Below are 24,069 nucleotides of genomic sequence, written 5' to 3'. Positions count from 1 at the left end.
TAGAATTCCAAATAAATTACTAATAAGGAAATTAGAAATGTGAATGGCATTTTCAAGAAACGCATTAAGCAAATAACTATTTTTTAATATTCTTTAATCATTCCATTATCTCTTTTCTCTTCTAATTTTATAGGTTTTGTTATCATGTGGATGTTCGTATGGTGCATAGTTGTTGCCACTGTTTGATTGACGATTTCACCCATTTCTATATATGTGTAGGATATAGTTTTTTGCACCGTCTAATCCGTCTGCATCCCCTATGGTCATGACGTCCATTTCAAATATATGAGTGTCACACAAATCGTGTTATGCTAGTTCGACTCATTTAAGTTGGGCCCATTTGTTCTTCCTTTCTATGCTTGTGTCGACCTAGATAGCTAAGTCCTAGGCCTTGCACGACTCATCGGCCTTAAACAAGTCGACCCATAGGTCCTTTTTCTTTCTTTTTTTTTTAAGCGAAAAATTTATCTTAAAAAATTTTGTTCATTCTCATAAATCAATATTAACATTTTTTTTTTGTTTGAAAAATTGAATTTTCTTATTGAAAAGTTATTTAAAAAGGGAAAAAATAATGTTAAATGAGTTGTGTCTAGTTTGGGCTCATTTTGTGCTCGTACTTTAGGGTGGGCACAAACTCGCCCAACATGGTGAACCCACCAAATCGACTGAGTTGAGTCGATTTAAATTGGTTTTGTATGCAGATATAGGCGATTGCGATTGAAGAAAACCAAAAACCGTGATGACACAATTCAGTGTTGGTTTCAATTCATTTCCTGACTTTGTATCCCTTCCCTTCAAGAAAAAAACCCTCACATATCTTTCTTCAGCCCAACCTCGCGACTCCTCCATCCATTGTTGCAACTGGTTCTTCCTTTTAACCTTAGTCTTCATCACATCGATACCTTCTTTGATCTTGTCATCTTCTTTTTCCTTGCTGTTGACCTTTTAAACCGACACCAACCCATCAACCCGTATAACCGAATCGACCGACCACTACATAGTTGGTTATGGGTTGTTTGAAGTGGAAACCGAGCTTGTCAGTCTAGCTTGTGGTTTGGGCTTCAAACCAATCCAAATCGACCGACCCCTACCCTTATCATACTCATATTGTACTTGACCTATATTATGCTCGTGTTGTGCCTATTAAAAACTTCATCCTAACCCATTTACTTGTTCGTTTCATGCTCGTGTCATGTCATGCTCGTTTTAATCGTGTCATTCCCGTGCCGTACTTATGCTGACCTGGCCCACAATTCAAAATATAATAGGCATGTGGCATGTAGCCGTTGAATTTTGAATTTTCTGTCATAATTAAACATTTCCTTCTTTGACCAAAAAGCCCTCGCAATTCAAATCCCGAAACCGCGGCGATCTCTACAGAATACCAAAATTCAAATCTAGATCACATCTCAGCCGTCCCTTCAAGGCAGTTCAACCTTAGCTTTTGGAGCTCAGTTCAAAACCCGAAACACCTTTCAACTTTCACAGTGAGAGAGAGAGAGAGAGAAATGCTCGAGCTCAAAACCTGCAGCATACAAAGGAAGAGATGAGTTATTGAATTAAGACCACTTGTTATCCTTGCAGAGATTTTTTCAGTAAATTCAATAATAGGAATTCGTCAGCTTCAGATTTTGTTTTTCAATTCATCTTTCAGGTAAATTATATATAATTTCAGTTATAAATCCCAAAAATATATCAATCTGTTTCTTTGATAACCCCCATTTTCTTTGTCTTTCTTGAATTTTTGCACATCAGGATGTTGAGGGATTTCAAATTCCTGCGCTCGAATTCGGGAAGAAAAGAAGAGGCCGAGAACTTGCCAGTAAACCCAAAAGACTTATCATCGGCGACCCGACCCGGTTCGGAGCCTTCGAGAGCTCCGTTTAACCCGATTCAAGAGCCCGCGCAGCTCCCCAAGCCAGAACAAGAGGTAGGTAATCGGAGTCGGGTTGAAAAGACACCAACTAAGGCTTCCAAGGCAAAAGTAGCTGATCCTACATTGCCTCTTCGCACTCCGGACAAGTACGGAGCTGGGTTTTCGGTCCGGAAAAGATTCGGGTGGGCCCAGAAGAACGAGCCCGGTTGTACGGTCACCGGTGATTCGTATGAGGACGGGACTAATAATCCGGCCCAAGTGAGCAGAGGAGGTGGTGCTGCTGGAAATGGGGGTTTGGCAACTATGACTCCTCGGATGACAAGGACAGTTGGGAGGGCTACTTCGTGTTATTCGGAGAGTAATTCGACGCAGACTACACCGACCAAGAGTGTTTCTAAGCCTCCGAATTCGGGTTTTCGGAGTAAGGTAGTTGATGGAAGTGTTGGTGCTCGAACAGGGAACTTCGCTGCATTGTATAAAGGGATTCCCATTTCTTGTGGTCCAGCTACGGTGGTTAATACGGTCGAAGTGCCTCACTTTGATCTCAAGGAAGACCCATCTTTCTGGATGGAGCACAATGTACAGGTAAAAAGATCATTTTTTGTAATCCAATTTTGGCTTAATAAGTTGTTTCACAATTGGGTGACTTGGTATTCAAGAAAAAAGCGAAAAAGTGTTATAAGTGGATTTTCGTTTAATGGTTTCTAGAGCTTTATGTTGACTGTTGAGTCTTAATTTGATGATTCAAGCAGTATATTGGGTCTGCAGAATTTGCAAGTTTTAAGCAGTATATTGCAAGTTATGCTAATGGGATTGTAAATTTGATTTAGGTTCTTATACGTGTCCGTCCTCTCAATAGCATGGAGCGCAGTCTACACGGTTACAACAGGTGTTTGAAGCAAGAAAGTCCTCAGACAATTTCATGGATTGGGCAACCAGAAACTCGATTCACATTTGATCATGTAGCCTGTGAAACAGTTGACCAGGTGCAGTTTGAGACAAGACTATAGTATGATATATATACCATTTTTTCTTAACTTTCTTCTCATTTGAGCTAGTTAGCTGTCCTAACTTTGTGAGTTTTCCAGGAAATTCTTTTCAGGATGGCTGGTCTCCCAATGGTAGAGAATTGTTTGTCAGGGTATAATAGCTGCATGTTTGCTTACGGTCAGGTAAATTCATGGAGTTGGGTGCTGTTTAAAACTAAATAGTGTGAACCATTAGTAATGTGCAGTTAATGCGACTATGAAGGCCACACTTTAAATTTCCTCATCTTGCTGCTTGAATTTATATGTCCTGCCAGTCGAGGCAGATATATCTCTTTAATGCCTTAACTAGTCCAATTTGTTTAATCCAATTTCTCTATGTGGTAATTCTTTCTGTTCTTCAAATTGGTCACAATAGTATGAATCATATGGCAGAAATTTGCCAATCATGAAAATGTAGATAACTGGAAGTGTATGCAGTTGCATTTCCTATAACTGTCATAACTGAATGATTCTTCATATTCAACTTAACCAGGTTAACATTATTGTAATCCTGGTAGTTTTGTTCTATTCCAGTGTGTTTATATTTGAGTTGGCTTTTATCATGCAGACAGGAAGTGGCAAGACATATACAATGCTTGGGGAGATTGATGACTTAGAAGCCAAGCCCAGTCCACATCGTGGAATGACGCCCCGCATTTTTGAATTTTTATTTGCAAGGATTCAAGCTGTAATTACTTTTTCCTAGTTTATCTTTTAGTTGATATGTGAGAATGTGTAAATTTTTCACTATAAGCTTCTACTTCATCTTTGTATATTCAGGAAGAAGAAATCCGGAGGGATGAAAAATTAAAATACTATTGCAAGTGCTCTTTCTTAGAGATTTACAATGAACAAATAACGGATCTCCTTGATCCCTCATCTACCAACTTGCTTGTAAGTTGATTCTTTTACAGGTGCTTGACCTTTGGTTATCTTGAAGTATTTCTCATTATGTTATTATTTGTTCTCTGTTTTAAGCTGCGGGAGGATGTTAAAAAGGGTGTTTATGTAGAAAATCTCTCTGAATTCGAGGTTCATACTGTGAGTGATATTCTGAGGCTTCTAATCCAGGTTTGCAATCATCGATCATAATCTTGCTCAGTTTGAGGCAGGAGTCTCTTTTTTCTGCCCAAGTGCACACATGCAAGTGTGTGAGCATGCATGCATGTGACTAAATTAAATTGTAATTTGTTGCACATAGGGTTCTTCAAATAGGAAAGTTGCTGCAACAAATATGAATAGAGAAAGCAGTCGTTCACACAGTGTCTTTACTTGTGTAATTGAGAGTAGATGGGAAAAGGATTCCACAGCTAACCTACGCTTTGCTAGATTAAACCTAGTTGATCTGGCTGGTTCAGAAAGGTACAGTATCAAACCCAAGCTTGTTGGAAAATATATTCATATAATATACTTCTTCAGGACAAATTTGCATGACATTAACCCCCTGACCCAATTATTCTTTGTAGGCAGAAAACTTCTGGTGCTGAGGGTGAGCGCTTGAAGGAAGCTGCTAATATCAATAAATCACTATCTACACTTGGGTAATTTTCTATTGACTATCTTGATTCTTTGTACATATTCATGTGTTTCTTGTTTTAACCATTTTTAATGATAATGGGTAATATGCCATTTGCAGTCATGTTATAATGGTTCTAGTGGATGTGGCACATGGGAAGCTGAAACATGTACCTTACAGAGACTCTAGACTAACCTTTCTTCTACAGGTTAGTTGTAGTTCTATCTTCTTGGCCTTAATCAATTGTACATTTCGTAGACATGATGTTACTCCTGCTACCACATAAATGCAGGATTCACTCGGTGGAAACTCAAAAACAATGATCATTGCAAATGTCAGCCCATCTATCTGGTTTGTTATTTTCCTCTATTTTCTTTCTTTTTGTTAACTGCTTCAAAATCTTTTCAAATTATACACTTGGTCACAAAAATCTAATGAACCTTTTTGTAAATTTTATTTATGGTTTTTTGGGTACAGTTGTGCAGCTGAAACATTGAACACCCTTAAGTTTGCTCAGCGAGCAAAACTTATTCAGAACAATGTAAGCTTCATACTGTAAGCAATGCTGACTAAGCAGTATCATTGACTTTTATTAAGTATCAGTCAATTCATTCACCAATCCATTTTCTTTCTTGTTCATTGTGCAGGCTGTGGTGAATGAAGATTCTACAGGAGATCTCATTGCCCTACAACACCAAATACGTCTTCTTAAGGTGGTACTGGTTATCTATGCTTTTTTTATGTTCTCCCGTATCAATTAACTAATAATTAGGTGATTTCTGGACCAGGAGGAGCTTTCCATTCTTAAACGTCATAATATCTCCCGGTCTTTGTCGTTTGGTTCGACCAATAGTGAAGACACACAACAAGTACGGAAAATCGATTGTAATGAAAACATATGTGATATGGATCTAGAGGGTCATGATATTCACGAAAATGAAACAAAAGGAACTGTGAGAATGTCCGCCAAACAGGTATGCTTGCTGTGTGATTCTAAATTATCTAGAAATGATCATGCTAGTTTTTATGGATAATTTAGTTATATGACTGTTGTAATATTCTTGAGTTTACCATGAGCTATGTCACTAGGTTTTCCTTTATTGCGATTCATCATATATTTCTGAAAATGATGGTGAATCAGGTAAAATCTTTGGAGACTACACTTGCTGGGGCCTTGAGAAGGGAGCAGATGGCAGAAACTACCATCAAGCAACTTGAAGCTGAAAAAGAGCAGTTGAACCGTTTGGTATTTTTGGGCATCTTTTTACTTTTTTTTTTTTTTTTTCCTTTTGGAGTTTTGCCGTTAATAGTGACTTACTCATAGCATTCATTGCTTCTCAGGTTCGTCAAAGAGAGGAAGACACCAGGTGCACTAAAATGATGCTTAGGTTTCGAGAAGACAAAATTCAAAAACTGGAGTCACTTCTTAGTGGTTCCATTCCTTTAGACACTTATTTACTGGACGAGAATCGAGCACTCTCTGAAGAGATTCAGCTACTTCAAGCAAAACTTGACAAGAATCCTGAAGTTACTCGCTTTGCATTGGAGAATATAAGGCTTTTGGACCAACTTAGAAGGTAATTTTTGTCAACATCAATCAATTTAAAACTGTTATATCAATTATAATAATCTTCTCATTGTGGCATTCATAGGTTTCAAGAATTTTATGAAGAAGGGGAGAGAGAGATACTCTTGGATGAAGTATCTAAATTGCGAGATCAGGTAATTATAGATCTAAAGAAAATATGTTTTTTTTCCCCATATGAGATGTTGTTTAGGGCAGTATAACTAAATAAATAATATTATTTTTTTTCAGTTGCTTCAACTTTTTGATGGATGCTCTAGCAATCCAAATTTTAGCATGAAGCCTCAGGTTGGTTATTTTACTTCAAGCTTTTAATTCTTTATAGTTCTTTAATTTGTTTTTTCATTGGTTTCAGTTAAAAAACACTCTCGATGAGTTAGAGAAATGCAGGCACAGCTTAAATACTTGTTTGGAGGATAATGCAACACTCAGTAGGTGGGATAATTTGGTCCTCCTTTTTTCTCAATTCATTTGGTCTTTGGTTCATTTAGTTTCTCCTTATATATCCTTAATTCTTAAAGTAATATCCTTTTGTTTTTCATGTAATTTTTTTATTTCCCATATGTTGCAGGGAAATTGATGATCTGCACACAATGCTGAACAATCTCAAATCTACACCCCTTGATCAAGATGGTGCTGTAGCTTTGAAGGTATTTCTATTTTTAAAATGATATTTAACTTAATTGGGTTCCTTAACAGTATGGAACAAGAAAAAAGAGGGAGACAGAATAGAGGGAGAATATAATAGAGCCTCAATGTAAGGAATCATGTGGGCGTGATTGTATACTTCTATATGGCCACCAATAGATTGTGCCATCCAGGCTTACATGCCAATATGTATGTGTTTTGCTATTGTATTGTGTGCATACAGGTCAGCAGTAAATATTACTTTCAAGATCACTGAAACCCACCTTTTGATTTTCAGGTGCATAATACAGTTCACATTGAGGAGAGGCAATACAAGCATGAACCTCTGATAAAACATGCCGAAGAAATTTTGAATTTGCAGCTGGAATTGGATATACTGAATATCATCCTAAGAGAAGAGAGGACTTCTCAAGAGGAAAGGATATTTTGCTTAAATAGAGATCTCCATCTGGCAAAAGAACAACTTTTTCTGATGAGCAAACAACATGATGATGCAAACAGCAAATTGCAAGAGGCTAAGTCCGTTATTGAAGCTCTTGAGTCTCAGCAGATTCTGTCAATTAATGAGATGGAGGACCTGAGGAATAGTAACAGCCATTATGTGCAGCTTTTGAGTGAACATGAGCTTGAACTAAGGGCTCTAAAGGAGCAACGTACTTTAAAGGAGTTTAGAGACTTATCACCTTTGAACTGTTCAAGCAATCATGACTCACCATTACAAGGAAAATTGAAGAGGATGCAAGATTCCCTTGAAAAGGCCAAGAGACTGAATACGTGGTACCAAAGTGATCGGGCATGTCAAGTGTCTAATGAAGAAGAAATGGATGAAGTTCGCAGGCAGGCTGAAGCTGAAACTGCTGAGGTGATTGTCTGTATGCAGGAAGAACTTGGCATGCTTCAGCAGCAAGTCCAAGATAGTCATTTAAAAGAATTGGAGACGAACCAAAATGTACTGTTTTTGGAAACTGAACTGAAGGAGGTGCGAGAAAAACTGTACATCTTGAACAAAGATAATAAAAGGTTAAGTGATGAGCTTGAGGAGAAAAATGGGGAAATAAGAACATTATCAGAAGAATGGGCATTATTGTCCAGTGAGATTGAAGGAGTTCTTTCTGATGGGTGTGAGGTACTTGTTGATGCCTCTGATCAGCTTGACCTTATATCTAGTTCCTTTCCGCAAAAAAGGATTTGGATATCTGAACAAGTTGGCAGGATTGTACGAATCATCTCTGAAAAGGAATTTTTGATTGAAGAACTGAGGAAGTGCTTAGAGGATGCAAACAATAAGAAAAGTGATGTGGAGTGCATGCTGAAGTCTTTGAGAGGAGCAGTACTGGCTATTACTGAAGCACACCAACAGGAGTGTAGTGAAAAGGAGAAAGAAATGCTCCTGTTGACAACACAGTTGAATGCAAAGACATCTATTGTGGAAAAGTTGGGGAATAGAGTGAAGCTGCTTGAAGATCAGATCAGACAAACATCAGCTTGTGCAACAGTTGCTTTCATTGTTGTGAATAGATTAGCAGAGATGAATCTTAGTAATGTCGATGCATTAAAGTGTAAAAATATTCAGCTTAGTGAATCAGAAGGCTTGATCTCAACGAAGGTTGCCCTTCTCAGTGATCAGGCCACTGTGATAGGAGAAGCAGAGAAAAAAATTCAGTCTCTAAGTGGGGAACTTGCAGAGTGGGAGAGAACTTGTGCTAGTCTAAGACAGAAGCTTTCTGAGGAGCAGGAACGTGCTTGCACTATGGAACAAAAGCTTGAAGATGTTGAAGAGAAAAACATTTTGAAGACAAAGGAGAAATTAGATGAGCTAAAAACTGGTGTTTCCACACTCAGATCATGCATGAACACAAATATCGAGCATGCAAGCTCTGAAGGGAAGAATTCACAAGCCGTGTGTAAGTCTTCTGAAGGAGAAGGTGGAGGATGGGTAAGTTAATGTTTTGCATTCTGATTGCTTGACCTTGAGGTTCACATCTATGTTGTAGAGGAAGTCTTTGAAGAGAGTTCCAATTTGTAATTTCTATACCTCGATATTGTTGCAGATAGCTACGGAAACAATTCTAGACCACAATGGAGACAAACAGTTTGTAGAAGACCTGAGAGCTGATATTTCTGAGTGTTCTCTTCAAGTGGGGAAGAGTAATTGCACTTATTCATGTACTCAGGAAAATTTGAAGTCTGAAAGATCTTCCAAGGATGTGTGTGGCAGAGATGTTACCATTATACTTTTGAAAAAGGAAATAGAAGCTGCCCTTGAGAGCTTAAAAGAAGTACAGGCTGAGATGGACAAACTACGTGAAGCGAACAAAGCAATGTGCAAGTCCGAGCAACATAGTCGGGAAAGCATGAAATATCTTAGAACCCAGGTCCTCAATCTGCAATCAGCTATGAACAACTTAGAAAAGCAATCGAAAGTGAAGCTGGAAGCTCTCAATCATAGACTGGAGGCATTTGAACAGACTGTGCAGGAAGCTGGCTCTCATTGGTGCCGAACAAAGGAGGTAATCCATTGCATATTTAAAATCAATTAGTTCTTTCTTGGTTGGGGTACAACCTACTCTCTGAAAAGGATTTCCTCTTATCATATGTGTACCAAAAAAAAAAAAATCAACCTTCTGAGATAATGATACTGACGGGTAATAATAGCCTGGACCCATTGTCCTATCCCATTCTCTTAGTTTCTTACTGTTTGCATTGCACAACTTTATAAACTTCTTATTTGTTCCCCTCACAGCTGATTGAACTAGAAGTTGATGATGCAAAGTTAGTTGCAGCCCAGAAAACTGCTGAGGTCTGTTGCATTCTTGCTAAGTTTGAAGAGTCCCAGGATACCATGAAGGAAGCAGATATTATGATCAATGAACTGATGATATCAAATGAAACAATGAAGCTTGAAACAGAAAGCCTGAAGAAACTGGAAGCCTCGTTAATCAGTGATAGGGATGTATTACTAAATGAGGTTCAAAGCTTGCAATCCATCAATCATCTGAACAATCAGAAATTTGTACACGTTGAAGAATTGCTTGCCTCAGATATAATGGAAACAAAGGCTCTGGTTGTAGAGCTGGAGGGCTTGCTTGCAGAGGTCCAGGCTACTTACAAGGAAAATTTCATGGTTTTAGCCTCTGATTTCTGCAGCATGAAGTCCCTACTTTCAGACTCCTCAAACTTAGTTCGTTCGTCGCTTGAGGACATCTGGTCTGAGATAATTGTGAAGGATTGTGCTGTATCAGTGCTACACCTCTGTCACATGGGAATTTTGCTGGAAACAGTGACTGGGTTGAATGCAGAGAATGGTCTGCTTCAACATGGACTGTGTGAATCAAATTCTGTTATAGCTGATTTGAGGCAACACAATATTAGGTCGCAGAGAGAGCTCAAGTTGTGTCAGGTTCTGAAGGGGAAATTACTGGCTGACATTAAGAACAGTTTTGATCGCATCTCAAGGAAAGAAGAGGAAGCTGGGAAGCTTAATATGAAGCTGACCACTTTTGAGAAACAGATATCAGAACTACAGCTTCAAGAGGGGTTAATGTTGCAAAGGTCTAATTATATGGGATCTCAGCTTACTATTCTATTGAAGGAGTTGGACTTAAGTAACTCAAATTTCGGCGCATCCCTTCTGGATCAAGAGAAATTGCTGAAAGATAAAGAGGAGGCACTCGAATCTCAAGCTGAGTATTTCATGATAGATTGGTGCTTTAAGGACTTTGAGTCACTTATCTTGGCATCAGAATTAGAGGAGATGGCCATCCACAAAGCTGATATGGAGAGAGAGCATATGACTTCTTGTGCGATGCTTGAAGATTTCAAGAATGAAGTAATTCTTTTGAAGTTTGATGTACTGTTGAAAGAACAGTTCTTACTGGAGGAGGAAGTTGAGGTTGCTCATCTTCAAAAGGAAAGGCAAGATCTGTTGTCACAGCTGAACCAAAGCAGTTTAAGGATCACTCATATAAAGGAAGTAAACAAGGCTCTGGACCAAGATATTCAGTTGCTAAAGGATGTTGCTTTTTCAAATGATGCGTTGAAAGGCGAACTTGATGAAGTTAAGAAGACAGAGGTGAGGCTGTTGAGCCAGGTTCAAGCACTTGAAGATGAATACAAAAAACTGCAAGAAGATTTAAACATTAAGGAAAGAAAATTAGAACTTTCGTCCAGTCAGACTCATGCCCTTGATCAGCAAAACAAGAGGTTGCAGAATGATATTCACACGTTGCAAACCTCATCATATGGACTTCAAGATGTGTTAGAGAAGAAAGACGCCGAGCTCAGCAGAATGAACTGTTTGGAGATGGAAAATGAGTCACTTCAAATTGAGATAAGGAAATTCAAGACAGAAAAGAGCTTGGCTCTCAAAAGTTTGGAGGAGAAGAATTCTGAATTTGAATCTTCATTAAGCCAAATAAATGTCTTTGATAAAGAAAACTGCAGGTTGCAAGATGAAATGTCCTCTTTGGAGATTCAGATCACTAATCTGGAGACTCATCTGGAGGTGAAAAAAGCTGAACTGCATGAACTCAAACAATTACAGTTTGCCACTATGGAAGAATTATGCTCAAAAAGCCAGGAGTTGCAAATCTATGTTAGCAGTACTAATACACTGAAGGAAGAAAATATTCTCTTCAGAGAAGAACTTTATTCTCTTAAGAATAGCAAGGATGAAGTCCTCACCGTGTTGAATGCGAACGCTAAGAAGTGTGTTGATTCAGTGGAAACTGTTGATTTGATGGATAACAGATTATGTAATCTTTTAAAGGCAGAAGGTTTCATGATTGTGGACAAAATGTTTGAAGAAATATGTGAAACTGTGGAGAGAATTCCTAAGTTTATAGAGCAGTTTGATTGCTTAGAGTCCCATGCTAAGGATCTGGTATCTGAAAATTTGTCTCTTCAGGCTGAGTTACTGAGGAAGGATGATGTTCTTAAAGGATTGTTATTTGATCTTAGCTTGTTGCAGGAATCTGCATCTAATAATAAGGATCAACATGATGAAATTGAGGAAATAGTAGCTTCTTTGGAGGCTTTAGAGGATGAGCTTTCTGTAAAATCATCCGAGCTTGATGAGGCCATTGCTAATTGCCAAATGCTCGAAACTCAGTTGCAGGAGAAAACAAACACAATCTCCTCCCTTGAGTCAGGTATATTAGAAGAACGCGTGTCTCTAAAATTGCTGTCCAATGAAAACCTGGAGCTGAGAGCTCATATTGAAGATGTCTTGGCAGCAAGAAATTCTGTTGAGAAGGAGTTGACAGAGAGACAGAAGCTAACTGAAAGCTTGAAAATGGAACTCCTGGAAATGGGTAATGCTCTTGGTCAAATGAATGACTCGAATGAATCCCTGAGGAGCAATCTGAATGAACTTGGTAGTGAGAGGAATCTTCTCCACATTGAGATGCTAAAGTTGAAGGAAAAGCTTGAAAGAGAACAGGCACGGGCTGATGAAATTGAAGCAATTGCAATTGAAGCTCAACAGGTACATCTCGTTTGATACAAACAGTTAGTAGTATTTTTTCTTTAAATTTGCTTTACATCTCCTGATTCGAGTTTGCTGCAATAATTTTCAGATATCTGAATCAAGAAAGACCTATGCTGATGACAAAGAGGCAGAGGTGAAGCTCTTAGAGAGGTCTGTAGAGGAGCTTGAACGTACTGTAGACGTGCTGGAAAATAAGGTCAGATTTTGATTGCGTTAAAGTCACATAAATCCCTTAGTTTTATATATTATTTATCATTTTTTTCAGTGTCTTATGGATTCCTGCTTTTTAGGTTGATATTGTTAAGGAAGAGGCTGAACGGCAACGGTTGCATGGAGAAGAGCTTGAATTGGAACTTCATGCTGTAAAACATCAGATGCAGAATGTTGAAAATACTAATGCTGACTTGAAGAGGTTTAGACCAGATTCTCCCATAAATTTGCTTCAAATGCACAAGCACACACAACTGTTTTAATAAATAGATGCTAAACCATGAGCTTTATTTTTATTTTTTAAACAGATATTTAGAAGAGAAAGAGAAAAACCTTCAAGAAGCCCTACAGAAAATACGAATTCTTGAGGGGGATATAGCTGAGAAGGATGCGGAGGTAAAGTTCTTTGTTCCACCTATACTACAACTAATTCTAACTCTGATCTGAGCTTGCAGTGTTGAACCAAAGGGTAATGATATGATTGTGAACCCAGTCATATCTATTTTGATTATAGTTTGGAATTTCATGCATTTGTTTTTACCTGACAGATTACCCAATTTAAAGCGCATATCTCTGAGCTAAATTTGCATGCAGAAGCACAGGCTTGTGAGTACAAGCAGAAGGTATAGTAAAAGACTGAATTGCATTGTTTTGATACAACGAGATTGCATGGCATACATAAGATTATTCGACAGTTTTTGTCCTCTACTTCTCTTGTCTTTTTCTTTTAATATATATACATTATGTATATGTATATCTTTCATATTTCTTCAATTTTGTAACTATAAAATCTGAAAACAGTTCAAGGCACTGGAGTCAATGGCTGAACAAGTCAGACCTGAAGGCCATTCCACCCATGCCACAAGTTCTTCATCAAACAAGTCAGAGAAATATGCCACAAAGTCTAGAGGGTCTGGCTCCCCATTTAAATGCATTGGGTTGGGCCTGGCACAACAAATAAAGTCTGAGAAGGATGAGGAACTTACAGCTGCAAGGGTGAACATTGAAGAGCTTGAATCCTTAGCATTGAGTCGACAGAAAGAGGTATGGCTTTATTGAACTACTTGGTTCCTACAAGTTGTTATGCACACATTATAAGCATCACTATATTGTTTAATTGTCCCACTCTTCTACCAAAAGTTTATTCTTCTTTTTTCCCCTTTGTTGGTGTGATGCAGATATTTACGTTGAATGCCAAATTAGCTGCTGCTGAAAGCATGACCCATGATGTAATTCGGGATTTACTGGGAGTCAAGTTGGATATGACCACTTACCTGGTAAATTATTGTTTAATTGTTCCAAACTGTTATCCTAATCAATAATGTCATTAATATGCCATTGCTCACAATAGAATAAATATAAGAGCTATATTACCGTTCATTTATAAGGAAATTATGCATTTATACATGGTACTGCCATTGCAGAAGAGAAAAACAAAAATAGCAGAATCATTTATAAGGAAATTATGCTCGCACAATTATGACTTTCTTTTTTATGAAAAGTAAACTACTATGCTATCCAAGGATCTATAGCTCAGTGGTAGAGCATTTTACTGCAGATCAAAAGTAAATTACTATGCTCATCTTTGCCCTTTTTGTTAATGCTAGTCACTATTGGATAACCAACAAGTGCAGAAGATAACAGAGAAGGCCCGGCTTCATAGTCTGGAATCTCTAGAAAAGGTATTCAGATTTGAGTATACCGAAACTTGGTTAGATACTTCTTTTTATTGTTTTTATTTGTTTTATTTGTTTGTGTTTTGTTATAATGAATTTTATCTTTCATTCAGGAGCATGAGGTAGGTAAGCTAAAAAAACAGCTGAATGAATTCGTTGAGGAAAGACAAGGGTGAGCACCTATTACTACAAAACTATCAAATTAGTTCGTAATTTTTCTTTTTTTTGGTCGAAAGTATGTCTTCCATATTGTCTAAGTTCCTTCAAACCTCACATTCCAGATGGCTTGAGGAAATTGACAGAAAACAGGCTGAAATCATATCTGTGCAAATTGCTTTGGAGAAACTTCGGCAGCGGGATCAGTTACTTAAAACCGAAAATGAGATGCTGAAGGTTGAGATTGTATTTGGATATATTATTCCTCAAATAAATTGAACGCTCATTTTTTTTGTTTCTTGGCTTAATGCATTTAATCTGTGTAGATGGCGAATGTAAATCATAAAAAGAAGGTGATGGAACTTGAAGGAGAAGTAAATAAGCTTTCTGGTCAGCAAAACCTCCAGCAACGAATTCATCATCATGCAAAAATCAAGGCAAGATATTACGAGTCTAGACATTCATTCTAATGTAGTGCTGCTAAGTACAGCATCTATATTTTCTCTACTCATCGGTTCTATGCCTTGCCAATCTGAGTGGGTTATATCCATAATGCAACAGGAAGAAAATCACATGCTAAAGGTTCAGAATGATGAACTTAGCACTAAGCTCCGGCGGACAGAGGTTACTCTTTCACGTGTCAAGGAAGAGCTTGCTCGCTTTCGTGCTTCCTGTGGGAGGAACCCTTATGTCGATTTTGATGAGGAGCAACGGTTGAGTACCAGACTGAAGGTTAGTATTGTCTTTTGCGTGAGAGAGGTGCACTCAACCCATAGTTTGATGCTTGACAATAGAATGAACCTGCTGCAGGAAATTGAGGAGGAGAAGTTGCAACTAGCACAAAATTTATTAGGCCTGTGTACTAGCGTTTTAAAGGTATGCTAATAGCAATGAAAAAACCAATCCAGGACTTTATATTTTATTGAATGAGTTATATATTCTTTTGAACAAACTTTCAGGCTGCTGGAATAACAAAGCCATCAACCCATATAAACCCCTCCGTTGCTGAAGAGGCACTGGAGCAACTCAAGAACAGACTCATTTCAATGGATAGAGAATTGCAGGATTTGAAGTTTAAGGTAAATACAATTTTAGCACTTGAAAAGCATTTTGTTACTTTGTTAATCTTTGAGCTTGTTTTTTGCTATGCTCTGAAATACACAAACTTGCAGGCATTGATCCCAATATTTTGTTTCATTTTATTTTTGCTACAGAATAAAATAACCAGTGAAAGAATTCGATTGTCAGAGTTGATGCCACAAACTTCACCAATAAGCTCAAGGGCGGATGAGAATTGTCAAAGTCCAAAAAGAATGTCACAAGCTCCATATTTCTCTGCTTTGGATCGATAACTTTATTCTTGATGTAAAGAATCAGATGTCTGGTTAGCTTTCTGCTAATAATCATATGAATACAACAAGAAGCTTCATTAGCTGTATATAATTATAATTATTTTGCGGTTGTGTAAATAATACTTATATTGAATATAAAAGTTAATGTAAATTTCCATTTTGATGGTACAAATTGTTGGCCCCTCTAGAAGAAGCCGTCAAAGTATGATAATCTTTTCGTGGGTGGGTGTTTAAAATAAGCGGTGAAACATAGAATAATACCTAAGTGGTAAAAAAGTGTAGGTGAAAACAATAGCAGTAATTCCAGTAAAAAGTGGTTTTTTTAGCATGTATATTTTTTTTGCTTTTAAGTCATACATTGGAAATTAGAGTAAGATAACCGAAACTTGTCAAAGATTAGTTTGGGGCCTTGGAATTGGGAACATATGACAACTTTGAATTGTTCATTCAGTGAGTATGAGTATCCATTCGACGAAAATAGTCCTGTAAAAATAGTCAAGTGCACTGACTAATTTTTTATGAAAAGTAGATGGTAAGAGTTATTTTGACACAATTTTTATTTTTTAGATTAATTAAATGGGGTTCATGAGTTTTGACTGTTGAACTCATGACTTATTTGACAAATTGGATAGTAAGTTGCTTGGCTTAAAAAAACATATTCAAGGCCCAAAGGAAAACAAGGGTCAGATTTCAGGAACAGCGGCTAAATTTTTTTTTCAAAATAATTTAAATTCAATTTTTTTGGTCAATAATTTAATTTCAATTTTATTTTATGAAAATTATGTAAAAGGACTAAAGGACAAACACAAAAAATTTTAAAAATAAAAACTAGGGCTGCCATGGCAACTTCTCTGCACTAGGGCCCTACAGTGTGTGAAGCGCCCCACCAGGGAGGTCACAATCGGACAACAACACTCATCTGTTTTTTTTTAATAAATTACTCCAAAGTCTATTTTACAATTCTTGATAATAAACAATCTCATTTATACAAATAATGCTCACCTTATGTTGTGTTTCGATATTTTTGTCATCGAGCGCTCGGTAAGTTTATTCTTATTTAAAAGTAAAGTGAAAAAATTACCATAATAGAATGTGTGCAATTTAAATAACTATTGTTGCATAGTAACCGTGATTGATATTGTTTGACCGTAAGAATTTTAAAACGCACGGTGGTATTTTGTCGAGCATTTGTGGGTGGGTTGTACTGAGTTCTTGGTGATAGTGCCGTTCCGCTTATTCAAATGAACCGGTCAGTTACCGTACTTTTATAAATGAACCGGCTAATTAGGGTATTTTTCGATTTGGACTTAAAAAAAAGAGTGCTGCTATTTGCACACCCTTTTTTTTCTTTTTGCACACCCTTTTGTAAAAAAACAATAAAAAATTAAAGGAAAAGACACACTCACCCTCACCCAACACACCCCAACTCCATTTTTTCTCTTTTGCACACCCCATCAACAGACAAAAAAAAACACACACACCCAGCCACACACACCCCCCTTCATCTCCCTCACCCGACCACACCCACCCACCCACGCAGCCCTCTGTTTTTTTTTTCCTTCCAAGCCCGGCAGCCCCTTTCTCCTTTCCACTCGCCCAATCACCACCGCGCGCAGCACCACCTTCCTCGCAGCACCACCACCGCGCGCCACCACTAACCACCATCTTCATTTCTCTCCGCATGCACCATCACCACAGCACCCCCAAAACAGCCACCACAACCAGCCCGGAAGCCCCTCCTCGTCTCCTCCATCTCTCTCTCTCTCTCCTTCCCTCTCTCCTCTCTCCCTTCTTTCTTCCCTCCCTTTCTCTGTCGCTGCGGTTGGTTCGGTAGACAACCACCGAACGAAACTAATGGTTTCGGCAAATGACTGCCGAACGAAACTGACAGCTTCGACGGATGGCTACCGAACGAACCCGCCGGTTTCGGCGGATGACTACCGAACGGCCTGCGCGCGAGGAAGGTCCGGTGGTGGTATTGCTGCGAGCAGGGTGGTGCAGAAGGTGCTGCGCGGGTGTGTTAACAGAGAAAGAGAGAGAGGGAAGGAGAGAGAGTGGGGCCGGGGCTGGGTGGAGGGGAAGGAGGTGGGCTGGAGGGAGGGTGCGACGGGGCTGAGGCTTGGTGGAGGGGAGGGGTGGTGCCGGAGAGAGGAGAGGTGGTGCCGGAGAGAGGAGAGGTGGGGATGGGGTGTGTGGGTGAGGGAGTGTGTACGGGGGGGGAGATGGGGGATGGGGTGTGTTTTTTTTTTCTGTTTAGGAAGGGTGTGCAGAAAGAAAAATAAATGGGGTATAAGGGTCTTTTCCCTTGAGATTTTTTTTTTTTTTAGAAAAGGGTGTGCAAAGAGAAAAAAAGGGTGTGCAAATAGCAGCACTCAAAACAAAACAAAAACTTTTTTTGGGAGTCAAACACACTCAATTTGAAGCCCGCTTGTGCTCTGTCGCTCAGAGTCAGCTGTGCCGCAATTCTTCAAGGCTATAAATAATAAATATATGTTTGTGTTGATGTTTACGCTTGTGAAAGCTTGTTATTCAATTCGAATCTTTCTCAGTGTCCTTGGTGGCTTGGTTTCTGCAGCTTTCGAATCTTTCTCAGTGTCCTTGGTTTCTACAGTTTCTGATAGAAGATGAGCTCTGCCACTGTCAGCTCCAAATTTCTTCAAAGTGGGTGCCTTTGGAAGGTCTGTACTCGTTAAGCTATCTGTTTGTTTTCTCAGAAAATGCGGGACAACAAACCCAGTTGAAGTCCTGCATTGTAAATTTTAATTGAATTAGAAGCTTGGCTTTGTTGGGTTTGAACTTATTGTTAAAGTTTGGTAATTGCAGGACGGAGGTAAGGGTTCAAAGGAGCAGAAGCGAATTGTAGGGAAAGGGTTTGTTAAATGTTCCGTGAATACAAAAACCCAGAAAGCAGAAAAGGATGTTCGCATTGGTGTTCTTGGTGCTAGTGGTTACACTGGTTCTGAGGTAGAAACCCTTTCGATTTCTTTCCTTTTTTTGTTTTTAATATGGGAATAAGGTGGTAAAGTTTTCACACAAAAACATTAGATGTTGTGAATAATATTGCAAATATTATTTGGGACATTATCATGAGTTGGATGCTTTTGTTTTTTTTTTTTTTTTTTTTGTTGAGAGTTTCGGACTTTACCTCAAAGCAATAATGTTAACTATATATGAGAATTGAATTGGGTAAGATATTTTATATTGCATATTTAGCTCCAAGTAACCTTACAATAACTGAGATGGTCCTTTTTTTTTTTTTTTTTTTTTTTTTTCTGGAAGATTGTTCGGCTCCTGGCAAACCATCCTCACTTTGGTATTACCTTGATGACTGCTGATAGAAAAGCTGGACTGTCAATTGGGTCAGTATTTCCTCACCTAGTAACCCAGGTAAGAACTTCTATGCTTATGTGTTTCCTCTAAGGAGCCAAATACTGGAACTTAAATATGATCAAACATGTTGGTTGAAGGTTGGGGTAGTTCCTGAGTAGCTATTTTTCACTTTCTCTTTATATCCACATCAACTTTGGTGCATTCATATGGTATGGTTGTACCCTATTAATTATTATCATAGTCAATTTGATTGTGGAGTTTCAATCGTTATATGGTGGTGTGTTTTATCATGGCATTTTTTCAATACTCTAGAATTACATTACTGGACTTTCTCCTTGTTTGCAGGATCTCCCCAAAATGGTTGCTATTAAGGATGCAGATTTTTCTGATGTGGATGCTGTATTTTGTTGTTTACCACATGGAACCACACAGGTTGTTTCTTCTTTCCTCTGTATCTGCTAGTCCATTATCATTTACTGAATTTTTCCTAATTTTCTAACATGCATATGTTTGTTATTTCATTTGCAGGAAATTATCAAAGCCCTTCCCAAAAGCTTAAAGATTGTTGATCTGTCTGCTGTATGCTTTAAATAACACTACCTTGCAATGTTGTTAGAATTTATTTTTTGGCATCCTACTGTAATTTTGAAACTTCAAATTTTTCATTTAAATTTGATGTGATGGTATTTTTAGGATTTCCGTCTGCGAGATATATCTGAGTATGAAGAATGGTATGGTCAGGCACATAGAGCACCAGATTTACAGGTAAGGTAATTATTTTCTTCTGCATATCTAGACTACTATGGACAATCTAAGTCCACCAAGTATTGCTCTTGAAATAAATTGCTTGTTAACCATAAATTTTAATAAAAACACTAGCATGCATAACAAGTATTTATTTTCAACTGATTGCTCTGCCCATTTTAACAAGTATTTATTCTCCTGTACCCAGAAAGAAGCTGTATATGGTTTGACAGAGATTTTGAGGGAGGAGATTAAAGGTGCACGCCTAGTTGCTAACCCTGGTTGCTATCCAACTTCTATACAACTTCCCCTTGTTCCATTGATTAAGGTTTGTGTCTTGTATATAAGTTCTCTGCAAATTGCATGTTTTTATGAAATATGTGCTTGGGATCAATTTACTCACTCTTTGAGATGTAAGAATGTAGCTGAGATACAAACTGATATGGGTGTCACTCATGGATACTATTTAGAGAGCAACAAAAGAAGAAATATGAAACCCTATGTCTAGAAATAGAAACTCCTCCCTCGCCCCCATTATGCATACTGAAGCATCATGCACTAGGAGGGTTAAAAAAGACATCAAAATGCCTTGGAAAAAGTTACGGAAAATAATCTTAATGTAATGAACTTGTATAAAAGCAAACATGAGTTTAACTATGTTTTTATTGGAAGTGGTTGATGTCTAGTCACTAAACTGATGGCAGTTAGGCTGTTCTGCATTCTCAACGGTCCTGGAACATGCCTGATGGTTCTCCTATTTCATTTTCCTTGCAGGCTAATCTCATTCAACCTAAAAATATTATAATTGACTCAAAATCTGGTGTTAGCGGAGCAGGTTAGGATTTATTTGCAGTTTCTAACATTTCCATGCTAAATCTGACTATATATGTTCTTAATGCTGCTTTTCTTCAGTGACATTGCAACCTGATTGTTTATGCAGGACGAGGTGCCAAGGAGGCAAATTTGTACACTGAAATAGCTGAAGGCATATATTCTTATGGCATTACCCGCCACCGTCATGGTAAGAATTTGAATTTGTAGAAATTTGAAGTTTGCACTTCTTGATTGCTTGCTCGTTGGTATGAATTGTGGAATTCTCTGGTTGATCTATTTGATCTTTCAATTGAAGGTTTGGGTTTCAGAAATTGTCTATTGCTGTATTTCTTGGTACTTATATGAAGTTACTTTTTTTGTGGGAGGATTATCATGAATTTATGAGGAGTTATCTAGCAACGTTAAACAGTACAGAGCATGTGTGTTTTTATTTGATTACATAAGGCCGTGACCTGGATTTTATCTTTGAAATTCAGTACCGGAAATTGAGCAGGGACTATCTGATGCTGCAAATTCAAAAGTAACTGTTAGCTTTACTCCACATTTAATGCCAATGGTAACTATTACACCCATATGTATTTAGAGATTCCATATTTTCCAGTTCACTCTTTGCTTATAATTGACTAAGCATTTACTTTGTCTTTTAGAGTCGTGGTATGCAATCAACTATTTATGTGGAACTGGCTCCAGGGGTAAAAGTCAAGGACTTGCACCAGCATTTGAGGTCATCCTATGAGGTAGACTAGATTTATTTTTGTTCTGCTGGTTGGTTTCTTGTCTGATCCATTTCTAATAATCAGCGGGAATAAAGCCACTGCATTTAACTTTAAATGTACACACGCCCTCTATTATATAGGTAAAATTGTGAAGTATTTTGGTTTAATAGATAATAGTTATCACCTAATTTCCATGCCTGCCAAGCATGAACTTTCATTGCATAAATTCCCATTGAATGTTAACCTGAATGAGTTAAAAATTAGTGGCAGTAGAGGAGCTAGACTATGTTTGCTCAACTTTCTGCAAGAGTTATGTGTTACTTGGTTATTAGGATTAATGACTAAATTAGTTTTTCCTTTTGGCTGAAATAATCCTGTGTAAACACTCAATGCTCAATCGCAAGATATTGACTGACATTCCTGCTTGTACTTTGTTGATTAATAAAACATAAGCCAGCCTGATAAATCTCCAGTGTCCCTTAATCTTCTTGGCAATGTAGCAGTGACAGTAGGAAGCCGATTATTCATGTGTGCATATTGCTTATCTGCTTTCATGTTCTTGTCTACTCTCTATGGTGATGGTTGAAACTATTGATTATTCTTTTTTATATTTTTCTGTGGCAGGATGAAGCATTTGTAAATTTGTTGGAGGAAGGAGCTGTCCCTCACACTCAAAATGCTCGAGGATCTAATTATTGTTTCATCAATGTTTTTCCTGATCGAATTCCTGGAAGAGCAATAATAATCTCTGTTGTATGTTTATGTTCCCCATCCTTGTGTTTTTAAAAATTTGTGTGTCTATGCAAGTGTAAACTTATGTTATTATTGGCTAATGGTTAAGCTTTTAAAATGCTGGTGCAGATTGATAATCTTGTCAAGGGAGCTTCAGGTCAAGCCTTACAGAATCTTAATGTGATGATGGGATTTCCAGAAAGCACCGGGCTTCTTTATCAGCCCTTGTTTCCTTAAGTTCATCGCGCATAGAGTAAGCATGCAAGTCTAAACTAAAACTTCCATTTTGGCTATGCAAACCTTATTTACTCATCTAGGAATTTTAGATCTTATGCCATTCCCACCATTTTGGCTCTCCATTGTCCTTGTAGCTTCTATTTTGCATACATGGTGCCAACTTTATAATATTTGATCTTGGGAAGGGAGGAAAGCAAAATTGTTGCTACCCATAATACCTATCATGTCATGTTTTAGTATAATCCAAGGTATAAGGCTACTATAAAGACTACCTTGTATGACTTCTGGATTCTATAATACCATCACCAAGTCAGGTGGGCTCTTTCCTCGTCCATGTTCATTGTCAGTCCCAAAATATATTATCTGCTTCTGTCAAAGCTGTGATTTTGATCTTCTCATTCTCCTCTCATGCATATAAACCAAGATTGAATATTCCCCCTTTCTCTTATAATTAAGTGAATATATTTCCTTAATTGATTACTTGAAAGCCTCTGCTACCTGTATTTAAGTATATGGGTTTCCACATTACCTATGTTACCTAGGCTGATAAATTATATTATATTTAATGATCGTTGCAGGTAATTTAGAAGCAGAAAAGCTGTTTACAGGAGCTTGCAGGAGCTGCATGGCTATTTCTAAGATTTCACTTTAATTATATAATTTTAGAAACATCTTTTACCTGTAATATTTGGTGATTTTGTATCCTCTTAGATGATAGACTGGTTGATTTGATGACAATTAATCATGAAATCAATTTTCACATTTTGGATTAGTGATCATGAGGGTTAATTTCATCCGATTTTGGGTGTGTGTACCTACAATGCATAAAAGGAATTCTCAATTTTGGAGGTCATGTTGCACCTCATTCTTGAGCATCACTGGATCCTTCATAGCAGACTAAGGCCTCACTATTTGCCTCTCAAACTGCCATTGGAACCAGAATCAACACAAAACTTTTCACAAGTTTGCAAAACTATCTATGTACTATGCATATATCAACTTCATTTCTTACACACATGCATCTATAATAGTGACCACTTGAAGGAAAAACCAAGCACTTGTGTTCTATATGTTCCTTTTTCTATTTCATTGTTTGAGGTCTATCGAACCTGCAGCGTAAAAATGGTTGTAATTTGTCGAGGGATTGGCCACCCTTCCTTATCGGTTTCTGGGTTCTATTACACCATTCGACTTGACAGATTACTTATACTACACTCATTGGTCAGTGCTAGTGCTGCAAAGAAAGAAATTAATTGAGAGGTTTGTCAAAAGTAATAAACGAAGAACTTAAAAGCTTCTGGAATGTGAAAATATAGTAAGGTAGACTTGAGAATTCAAGAAGTTATAAGATATATAAAAAATAAAAACAAAAAAGCATAAAAATTGGAGGAGCGCAGGAGGTCCCTTACCAAAATGGAAAAATATTGAAACATTTGGTTTCGGTTTGGTAAGCACCCATTACCGATTGGCACCCCCCACACAAAATATATAAAATTCATGACAAGTTGAATATTTGGTACATGTTCTTGGTATGAATCATGAGGAATTCTAAATAAAAGCATGTAAAGGTTATAATATATTGTAAAGTTTGGATGAATTATGATATAACAATAACGTAGTCACTCTGCGACATATGAATTGCATGCAAGTAATAAGCAACAGGTTTGTGACTTTTTGACATAATGTTCATTAGGGGCGGGGGGAAGAAGATGATAAAGTTTACTAAATGTATTTGTATCATTTCAAATATTTTGATTTTGTTGCAATAAGTGTGAATTTGTTGTTGTTTTAGAGATATTGGTGGAAACTACAAGTTTGCTCGAGAGTTTCACTCATCATTAGTGAAGCATTTTGGATGACAATGAGGGTTAGTATGAAAGGGAAAGGCAATGTGCTTCATTATGGAGCTTATGTAAAGAAGGAGACTTGGGGTTTTTCGGA

General features: G+C 37.7%; 2 protein-coding genes across 2 annotated transcripts; both read left to right on the top strand.

Moving 5' to 3' along the window:
- The first annotated feature begins 1,559 nt into the window (after positions 1-1,559).
- Positions 1,560-15,602, top strand: POK2 (phragmoplast orienting kinesin 2). The gene is made up of 37 exons (XM_086253269.1): positions 1,560-1,654; positions 1,756-2,461; positions 2,707-2,862; positions 2,965-3,048; positions 3,473-3,592; positions 3,685-3,798; positions 3,883-3,975; positions 4,106-4,266; positions 4,371-4,445; positions 4,541-4,628; positions 4,713-4,771; positions 4,898-4,961; positions 5,068-5,133; positions 5,209-5,394; positions 5,562-5,666; positions 5,762-5,997; positions 6,073-6,142; positions 6,237-6,293; positions 6,361-6,440; positions 6,577-6,655; positions 6,931-8,589; positions 8,705-9,163; positions 9,397-12,138; positions 12,230-12,337; positions 12,432-12,553; positions 12,660-12,747; positions 12,900-12,974; positions 13,153-13,395; positions 13,530-13,628; positions 13,959-14,033; positions 14,141-14,199; positions 14,309-14,420; positions 14,510-14,620; positions 14,745-14,915; positions 14,994-15,059; positions 15,143-15,262; positions 15,398-15,602. The coding sequence occupies exons 2-37, from the start codon at positions 1,757-1,759 to the stop codon at positions 15,533-15,535; spliced, it is 9,045 nt and encodes a 3,014-aa protein (XP_086109395.1). The 5' UTR covers positions 1,560-1,654; position 1,756; the 3' UTR covers positions 15,536-15,602.
- A 2,353-nt stretch (positions 15,603-17,955) lies between these two features.
- LOC147276826 (Putative N-acetyl-gamma-glutamyl-phosphate reductase) lies at positions 17,956-22,981 on the top strand. Its single transcript, XM_086253877.1, has 14 exons — positions 17,956-18,213; positions 18,359-18,499; positions 18,815-18,922; positions 19,211-19,297; positions 19,394-19,444; positions 19,559-19,630; positions 19,818-19,937; positions 20,384-20,444; positions 20,550-20,630; positions 20,920-20,999; positions 21,091-21,180; positions 21,784-21,912; positions 22,021-22,144; positions 22,707-22,981. The coding sequence occupies exons 1-13, from the start codon at positions 18,160-18,162 to the stop codon at positions 22,126-22,128; spliced, it is 1,182 nt and encodes a 393-aa protein (XP_086110003.1). The 5' UTR covers positions 17,956-18,159; the 3' UTR covers positions 22,129-22,144; positions 22,707-22,981.
- The last annotated feature ends 1,088 nt before the right edge of the window (positions 22,982-24,069 follow it).

The sequence above is a fragment of the Dryas octopetala genome, chromosome 8 (genome assembly GCF_963921425.1).
Source record: "Dryas octopetala chromosome 8, drDryOcto1.1, whole genome shotgun sequence".
Taxonomy (NCBI): domain Eukaryota; kingdom Viridiplantae; phylum Streptophyta; class Magnoliopsida; order Rosales; family Rosaceae; genus Dryas; species Dryas octopetala.
Note: the sequence above shows the minus strand (reverse complement) of the source record. Positions and strands in the feature narration are given on the sequence as shown.

What these genes read in the sequence shown, in the direction of transcription:
- POK2 (XM_086253269.1), top strand. Translation starts at nt 1,757, where the DNA reads ATGTTGAGGGATTTCAAATTCCTGCGCTCGAATTCGGGAAGAAAAGAA. An exon ending in GCATGTTTGCTTACGGTCAG is followed by an intron (nt 3,049 to 3,472) that starts GTAAATTCATGG and finishes TTTATCATGCAG; the next exon opens with ACAGGAAGTGGCAAGACATA. An exon ending in ATTGGTGCCGAACAAAGGAG is followed by an intron (nt 9,164 to 9,396) that starts GTAATCCATTGC and finishes TTCCCCTCACAG; the next exon opens with CTGATTGAACTAGAAGTTGA.
- LOC147276826 (XM_086253877.1), top strand. Translation starts at nt 18,160, where the DNA reads ATGAGCTCTGCCACTGTCAGCTCCAAATTTCTTCAAAGTGGGTGCCTT. An exon ending in TACCACATGGAACCACACAG is followed by an intron (nt 19,298 to 19,393) that starts GTTGTTTCTTCT and finishes TTTCATTTGCAG; the next exon opens with GAAATTATCAAAGCCCTTCC. An exon ending in ATCTGGTGTTAGCGGAGCAG is followed by an intron (nt 20,445 to 20,549) that starts GTTAGGATTTAT and finishes TTGTTTATGCAG; the next exon opens with GACGAGGTGCCAAGGAGGCA.